The following is a 9593-nucleotide window of genomic DNA, read 5'->3' on the forward strand; positions in this document are numbered from 1 at the left end:
TAGAAATGTTTGCTTCCAGTCTGTGGCTTGCCTCTTCATTATCTTAATGGTGTCTTTTTCGTTAATAATAAAATATACATAATATAAAATTTACCTTTTGTTGTACAACCATTACCACCATCCATCTCCAGAATTTTTTCATTTTCTCCAACTGAAACTCTGTACCCCATTTAACATTAATTTCCCATTCTTCCCTCACCCAATGGTATCTCTTTTGAGAAAAAAAGATTTTTTATTTTGCTAAAGACCAATTTACCATTTAAAAAAATTTTTCTTTTCATGTCCTCTTTAAAAAAATCTTTGCTTATCCCAAGGTTGCAGCAATGTTTTCCTATGTTTTTTACTGAAAGCTATTAATTTCAGCTTTTACAATTATGTATATGATCCAAATTGAATTAGTTTTTATATAAAGTGTGAGATATGGCTCAAAGTTCATTTTTTTACCCACACAGATATCCAGTTATTCCAGCACCATTTGTTAAAATTGGACTACAGAAGTGTAGGTCTATTTCTGAACACTATTCTGTTCCATTGATCTTTACGCTAATACCCCTCACTATCTTTATAACTATAGCTTTACAGTAAATCTTGAAAGCAGGTAATATATTCCAGCTTTGTTCTTTGTCAAGATTGTCAAGATCCTTTGAATTTCCATATACATTTAAAATCAGCTTATCAATTTCCATTAAAAAGTCAGTAGACTTTTGAGTGGGACTGCAATTTGGGGAGAATGAACATCTTAATAATATCAAGTGTTCCAATCCACGAACATAGTTTATCTCTCCACTTATTTACATCTTTTTTAACTTCTCATTAAATTCAATTGTTCTACAATATTTTTGGTTGATTCCTTATGATTTTTTATGTAAAAGATCTTGTCAACTGCAGATAAAGATAGTTTTGCTTCTTCCTTTCTAATATTTATGCCTCTTATTTAATTTTCTTGCCTTACTGCACTGAGTAGGGACTCCAGTACAATGTCTACTAGAAGTGGTAAGAGCAAACTTGTCTTGTTCTTGACCTTAGGAGAAAGCATTAATATTTCACTATTAAGTACAATATTAGCTGTAAATTTTAGGCTGGGAAAATTCTCTTTTGTTCCTAGTTTGATGACAATTTTTACTAAAAATGTGTGCTAAAATTCATCAAATGCTTTTTCTACATGAAATGAACATACAGGTTTTTACCTTTATTCTGTTAATATATGAATTAGACTGATTTTCAAATGTTAAACTAACTTTGCATTCCTAATATAAATTTAAGTCAGATCTGTACACACAAAACATAATACAAATGCCAGTAAACTTGATAAAAACAGAAGAACAGAAGAGTCACTAACACTTTACCATGGGACTTCACCTGAGGCTTCACATTAAGTTCTCTAGGTACTTACACATCCATATGATGACCAGCACTCTGCAGTCCATCACCCATTTCTTTTTCTATGGCACTCCATTCACTAGGAAGAAAAAGACAAAACTAAAAGCATTATGAATTAGAGCTATGAAATATTATTATTATTTTTAGAAATAGGGTCTCACTCTGTCACACAGGCTGGAGTGCAGTGGCACGTTCATAGCTCATTGCAGCCTTTAACTCCCAGGCTCAAGCGAAGCAACCCTCCTTGCCTTAGCAACCACCCTAGCTGGGTTTGTTTGTTTGTTTTTTCCGTAGAGGCAGGGTCTTGCTATGTTGCCCAGGCTGGTCTCGAACTCCTGGCCTCAATGATCCTCCTGCCTCAGCTTCCCAGGTGTGAGCCACAGTGTCTGGCTTGGAATATTATTAAAGGGACTCTTCTCAGGATTCTTTTCTAGCTAGCTTTTAAATAATGTATTCACATTTGGATTTATTTTCTGTGATTCAAATTTGCTGTTTTCCCCTTAAGTTCAAAAACTAAATGTAAGTAAAGCTGATACCTGTTGTTGCTAAGTGTAAGGTAAGTATCATACAAAACAGATTCTGTTTACAGATAGCATTCTCAGTTAGGATGCCTATTTAAATCAAGTGAAGAGCTTTTTAAAAAAATATGGAAGCTAGCCCTACTCTTGATCTACTTAGAATCTGTGGGGATAGAGCTAAGGCATGTATATTTTTAAATACTCTATAGATGATTCTGATGAACACAGCTGATTACATGCTGTTGTTCTAACAGCTAACAGAAAAAAACAATTGTAGAAAAACAGTACAGGTGCCATTAAAACTTTAATAATTGCATGTTGCATGAGAAAGCCTACTAGAAATACAGATCATTTTGTTGTCATTTCTGTGAAATGTTTCCCATAAAAAATTTTTGGTGGAAATTACATATGCTTATTATAGTGAATTGAGAAAATAAATCCATAATTCCAAATACCAAGACATGACATAATTTGGTGTATCTCCTTCTAGTCTTTTATTTGCTCAATTGCAGCTGAGATCATATGATATATGCCATTTTGTATCATGATTTTTTTTAAACAGTATTTTCCCATATTATTAAAATAATTTGTTCTAAATATCATTTTATATGGCAACTCATAATCTTTTTAACCATTTTCCTGGCCATACAGGTCATTGCCAATTTTTCTATCTTCAACTGGAATATATCATAAGAGAAAAAAATTTAAAACAGTAGTAATATTCTCTTAATGTGTGATTTTTTTTTGTTTTTTTTTTGTTTTGGATATAGTGTCTCTCTGTCGCCCCAGGTAGAGTGCCGTGGCATCAGCCTACCTGACAGCAACCTCAAACTTCTGGGTTCAAGCGATCCTTCCTGCTTCAGCCTCCCCAGTAGCTGGGACTACAGGTACATGCCACCACACCAGGCTAATTTTTCTATATTTAGTAGAGATGGGGTCTTGCTCTTGCTCAGGCTGGTCTCGAACTCCCAAGCTCAAGCAATCCTCCTGCGTTCGGCCTTAATATGTGATTTTTATAAACTGTTCTTGAAATAGATCATATGCTTATAGTACTAGAAGAAAAAAAAACCTCACGTGGTTTCTAATGTCAAGTAAGCAAAACAAACATATAAATCACCTATATACCTGTATAGTTATGATTAAAATACAAAATAGGTAAGGCTCCTTCCAATAATTTTCTTTCATTATATGTTTACTCTCAAAGTAGTAGCAACAGTTAACCTTTTTTTAGTGCTTTGCTGTTTACAAAATGGCTTTTTAGCATCTCTAGCTCTAAATCCACATTTCTGTACCTACAAGACAATTCTGCTTTTATGCACCTCTCTCATTTCAAATTCAGCACATCTAAAGCCCAGTTCTTCACATGGGAAATAAAATCCAGGTGTTGTGGCAGATTACAACATAACTAGCCAAATGTGTGATGTAGTGAACACAGTTAATATAACTGTAGATCATGTTAATATAATTAATAGATAATACGACCCACAGGTACTTCATTCATCTAATTTTTGAGCATTTTATTATGTGCTACCATCTCAAGGTCAACATAAGACAACTCATATTCTTACTAGCTTCTTAAATTCCTGATCCAAATTTCCAATTGCTTAATAGAAATCTTTAATTCAAATGCAATCTATCCACAACAGAACCCTTTAACTCATCCCTCAAACCTGCTATTTCACCTACAATCTCTATCACAATCCTCCTAGTAACTCAGCTACCCTCAAATTAAATCTTGGTATTCTTAGGCTGGGCGCAGTGGCTCACGCCTATAATCCTAGCACTTTGGGAGGCTGAGGCAGGAGGATCACTTGAGGCCAGGAGTTTGAGACCAGCCTGAGCAACATAGCAAGACCTTGACTCTATAAAAAATAGAAAAATTAACCAGGTGTGGTAGCATGTGCCTATAGTCCTAGCTACTTGGGAGCCAGGATGATTGCCTGAGCCCAGGAATTTGAGGTTGCAATGAGGTATGATGATGTTATTGCACTCTATCCCAGGCAATAGAGACCCTGACTTAAAAAAAAAAAAAAAAAATTCTTGGTATTCTTAGCACCTACATAGTAGCAGGAGCTCAGAAACTGTGTGCTGAATGACTGAAAGAATCCATTGGTAAGTCTTACCATTTATGCCTCATTAATAGTCTTCACTGGCAATTGCTCTGGTTCAGATCTTGATTAAATGACCTCAACCATCTCTGGTCTCCCTGATTCACTTTTTGTGAAATGTTTTAGATGTAAAGCAGTTTTCTATTAATTTATTGAGTTGGCAAAAAGACAAATCTGTACAATATTTATCATGTGACATTAACACAAATAAGTTTCTTTAAAATTTGATTCAACCAATTGACTTTTTGTCTATGTGCCTCTTAAATGAATAGAATTTCATTTGCCGATTATAATTAATGTGCTACATTTGACAGTGTTTGATTTACACTAATTTCCCCCCATGTCTCCTATGGGATAATGATTTATGTTAATTTTTAAATGAGCAATGCTCCCAAGCTTAATTGGGGCTCCAGTTTGGGTAATATTCTAAAAATCAGGACTGACTCATATGCATAAATCCAAAAGCAATTAACTGTAAGTCAAACAGCATGTGGTAGACTTCAAAGAGTTGAATATTATTTGTCTTTCTTCCCATTATACTATTCCTTTATGTTTGGCCATATATTTTCATATATTCCTCATCCTAGCAATGACTTTACATTTCTACAATATCGATAAGCTTCTCTTCATTAAAAAATGTCATATAATCCTGATCTGTCCCAACCTGCATTTAATTTTAATGTATTGATCAACCAAAGACATATGCATAACCTATTACTCTACAAATGAATTTAATAAATTTGGGTCCATACTTGACATTTTACATTCAAATGAATTCCAGATGAATCAATAATGTATGAAGGGGATATATAAAACCACAACCATGTATAAGAAATGAGAAAATTTTTTTATAATCCAAGGTGGGGAAGGCCTTACTAAGATACATACAAAAATCACAGACTATTATTACTAAAAGGAAAAAAATTAATCATTTATATGTAATTGAATTTAATAAACAGAATATTCTATATGTCAAAGCCACCATAAGAAAAGTCAAAAGACACATGCAAACCAAAAAAAAGTTTGCAATTCATTTCACAAAGACCTAATCTTACTAAAAGATAAAGAATTCCTGCAAATCAGTAAGAAACAAGCAATCAGCCCTACAGATAAAAAGGCAAAAAGATACATACAGAGAACTCATGAGATAGGGGAAAAAATGGTTATTAATCATAAGAAAATGTCTGACTTTATTCATAATTAGAGAAATATAAATTACAACTACAGGTGCTCCCTGACTTATGATGGGATCGCATTCCCAATAAACCCATCCTAAGTGGAACCATCATAAATCTGGGACCATCTGTACAATGAGAAACCACTCTTCATCATATGACCGGTAAAGGTAAGTTTGCTAACACAGTGTTTGGGCAAGGGTGTGAGGAAACAGGTACTAACACTTTGCTGGTGGGAATTTAACATCTTCAGCACAGGGTAATATAGCTTCTATCTATCGAAACTATAACTGTAACTATCCTTGGACTCGGTAATTCCACTTCTAGAATTTTATCCTACACATATACTCATATATGTGTGAAATGATGCGAATATATATTGCAGCATTGCATGCAATTACAAAAGATTGGAAATAATTACCGACATTGGTTAAATAAATTATGATACTTCTGTTCAATAAAGCCCAATACAGTTATTATATTTACTGATAACAGTGTATCTTGGAGAGCAGTTCTTTAAGTGAAAAAAGGAAGCTAAAGCAAATGAACAAAGCAATGCATACAACATGCTCTTTTTTGTGTTAAAAAAATGGAAAAATGCATTTGTTTGTATACTAATATATTATGTTTATAGTACTATATTTCACTAGAAAGATATACTAGAAACTAAGAAAATGATATTAGTTGTCTTAGAGCAGGAGACTTGGGTGGTTGGCCGACAGGGGCAAGGAGACTTTTCATTGTATAGTTTTTGTTCCTTTTGAATTTTGTTCTATTTGAATGTATTAACTTTTCAAAAATGTAAAATGAACGATATTTCTAAATTAATTCAATCAAAAAACTTATAATGGAACATTTGCAAGGACATTTTTCTTATAAAAAGATCTGGATAATAACTTTTAAAAACATCACAACCAAAATAATGAACACATGGAAATTCACAAAAGAAAATTATTTAAAAATAATTAAAATATGCAAGTTATATACACAAATATTCTAATTATCATTAAAATTATCCCAAGACTGAAAAAACTCATTTCGTGAAAGTCTTTATAAATTATAAAACAACAAAAAGAAATAAGAGAAAGAGAAAATCACTAATTCTATAAGAATAATTTCCAATGGAATCTTCTTAGGCATTCTGCTTCAATCAGAGTAGTTTCATTTTATCTGCTCAATATATGGAATTTCCTCACTGTTTTTTATTTAAAGGAAGGCTTTAAAATGAAAAGCAGATACCTGAAAGCGGGAAAACCACTACTATGGAACATCATTTAAAAAAACAGTCTTCTCTCCAGACTCACAGATTTCCAAGAATTACTGCTAGGCAAAGAGCTAATTAGAGCTAACTGTTACTTATTTTAAAAGTTTGTATAATGCTTACCTGAAAACTCGCCCATAATTCCCATGCACTTTATATACACCATAGAGTCTATCTGCTACTCTCTGAAATAAACATTTAACAGAAATTGCTATTAGGTCAAAATTATACACAGATTACTTTAAAAAATTTCCATCCCCATCAAAAAAACAAAGAAACAAGATAAACAAAACAACACAAAAATGCTTAGTACAATAAACTTGGAAAATACGTAAAAGAAAAAAATTAATCTCCAAAAACCCCATCCCTCCCAAAAAAAACAAAATTAGTACTCTTATCGTATTTCTTGTACCTTATGCTTCCATATGTCTTTTTATGCATAGTTTTTAATTACTGTTTTAAAATTTCCTATAGCAAGGGGATGTTTATCTAGCAGATTAAAATTACCTTTAATAAATACCGTTTAAAATAGTTGCACAAAATTCCACTGAGTAATGTATAAAATACACAAGCATTCCTTGTTGAATAACTTTATTGGATATTTAGTTACTCCTAATTTTTTAGTATTATAATGTAATAAGCATATCTAAAAGTAAGGCTTCTTCCTTCAGACTGATTCCTTACGTAAATTCCCCAAATCAGAATTTACAAAGGAAAGGAATACAAGCATTTTCAATTCTATTAATATATAGTTTTACATTTAAATGTTGCATATATGCAATATACTTCTATGCTACTTGTCAAGAGATAACTCTTTCTAACCAACATTTTAAATATTTAATAACAGAATTACCATTTAGATCACTGAGATGAAATGTGTACTGCCAAGCCATTCACACAAATTTTACAAAAGTTACAACAAAATACCACATATGGTAATTAATTTGCTTTACTTTCTCCCAAAGTGTTATGGATATGAACTGGAAGCTAACCCCACATAAAACCCTAAAAAAAATTTCTGGTACACAGTTTCTAAATGTAAGCTCTGAAGATAAATTACCTCCCTGATTCCTCAAACATGAGTAACTTGAGGAATTAGGCATTAACCCTACAATGAATCTTAACCCTTTCAAGACTTCAGCTTAAAGTGAAGGAATGATCTCTGTAAATACCTGCAACAGGTCTAAAGAGGATCATAAAATGTTTTCCAACATCTAAAATGTTGGCCTGCTCTGAGGGAACACACACCCACTAGACAAGGGGTCAGTACACTACAGGCCTGCTGCTTGTTTTTGTAAATAAAGTCTTACTGGAGCACTGTCACGCTCATTCATGTTAGTATTGTCTATCCGTCACAGCAGAGCTGAATAGATGTGACAGGGACCACAGAGGCAACAAAGCTGGAACATTTACTATCTAGCCTTCAGAAAAAGTTTGCTGGACCCTGCACTGGACTCAGCTTTCAGGACAAAGCTCATAGCCCTATTTCTGCTTGAAATTCTTCAGGGTTATCCCCAGACCTCTAAACTAATTTCTCTAGGATGTCATTTCTCAATTATTTTTTGAGCATTCTATAGAGTGTTAAATTTTAAGTGGTTCCATCATCAAGTTAGTTTGGAAAACACTGAGGTATTATAATAAAGTTTAATAGGCTTTTTTTCTGTAGACTTTTTGAGATGGGGGTCTTGCTATGTTGTTCAGCCTGGCCTCAGACTCCTAGGCTCAAGCAATCCTCCCGCCTCAGCCTCCTGAGTATCTGGGACTACAGGTACACATAACCATGCCCAGCTCTCTACAGGACTTTTTTGACCTTTTACACCGCATATGATTCATGAGTGTTCAAGGGAAAGATACAGTTTGCAGTAGGGAATATCTTACAGGGCTAGCATTCCAAAGAATATATGATAGAAAATATCGTTCTAGACCACTAACTTTTCTAGATCCCAGTACTTTTAGATATCAAACTTCCTTCCTATAATCATGGGAGAGAGAAAGAGAACTTGTTAAATAATCACTTAACAACAGAAACCAGAAGCAATGTGAGTACACAATGCAGATCTAACACATTCAAAGAAAAATTTTGTGAATCCCAGATGTTAAAAAGTTTGTTTCTTTAAAGTATATCACTCCTGGCAGCTGATAAGAAAGGGAAGAGCTTCTACCATAGCAATTAGAGCTCCGGAAAATATATTGGTCCACTGGGTATAACCAAAAGAAGCAAGGTCATCACACACCAAAGAGGTGAGCAACTGCATAGGTGTAGATACTCTACTCATGAAGTAGGCAACGAAGAGACACTCAGCAGTTACTACTGGACCAACAATGTTTCTGGTATGAACTCTTCACAGATGGAAATAAACTGTTCCAACCAACTTAAACTAAAACACGAAGTGAATGTATCTAGATTATCAGGCTGTGAGAAAGATGATGAAGCTAAGAAAAACTATAAATTATAAATAAAAAATTATCATTTCTAAAGAAAAGGAAAGGAAAAGATGTCAGAGAAATAAAGCATGAATGATTAAAACCTGAGACAAGACTGATTAATGGTTGTTGGTAATCAACAATATTGGTGCCAGGGAAAAGGGGCTATACCTAATGTTTAGTTCAGACTGCTAATCAATTTCATTTCCATTGACAAGTCTTTCTTTTTGAAAATTCATCATCAGACAATTGACAGGGGAGGATTGACACCTAGCAAATTCTATGAAAATAGAAGAACTGTGGTAGCCTCACCCAATTATCTCTCCCAGCTCCGAATCATATGGAACTAAGAATGCCTTTTCTATCCTCACTGAAGCAGTAGAAGATTAAATGCTGACAGGGACAGAGTTCTATGACATGCTATGAGATGATGTCATTTTAAAAATTTGGACACACACAACTTTTTTTTCTTAATTTTCCCAAGGAGTCAAAGATTATGAGATTCAAGACTCCTGATACTTTCTGCAAAATGGTTTCCAAAGGAGCTATATGTAATACTTTACACTGCCACCACCACTAAACATTTCGCAAACACTCGATACTATCATCTTGTAAAAGTGACCACATCTTTATCAAATGGTTTTCTAAAAAGAAAAGAAAAAAAGTAAAAACCAAAAGTGACTACAAATGAACTGCTAAATGTATCTCAAAGATCATAATTTGGGCC

At 33.6% G+C, this 9593-nt stretch overlaps 1 protein-coding gene across 1 annotated transcript in view; it reads right to left on the reverse strand.

Annotated features, from left to right (window-relative positions):
- SNX4 (sorting nexin 4) overlaps positions 1–9593 on the reverse strand; it is a 108839-nt gene that overhangs the window by 21600 nt on the left and 77646 nt on the right. The window contains exons 7-8 of the mRNA XM_012639651.1: positions 6566–6627; positions 1394–1459 (exon numbers count right to left, since the gene is read on the reverse strand). Of these exons, the coding sequence (XP_012495105.1) occupies positions 1394–1459; positions 6566–6627 (128 nt within the window). The remainder of the gene's footprint in view (positions 1–1393; positions 1460–6565; positions 6628–9593) is intronic.

Source organism: Propithecus coquereli, unplaced genomic scaffold (assembly GCF_000956105.1).
Source record: "Propithecus coquereli isolate 6110/MARCELLA unplaced genomic scaffold, Pcoq_1.0 Scaffold10, whole genome shotgun sequence".
NCBI lineage: Eukaryota > Metazoa > Chordata > Mammalia > Primates > Indriidae > Propithecus > Propithecus coquereli.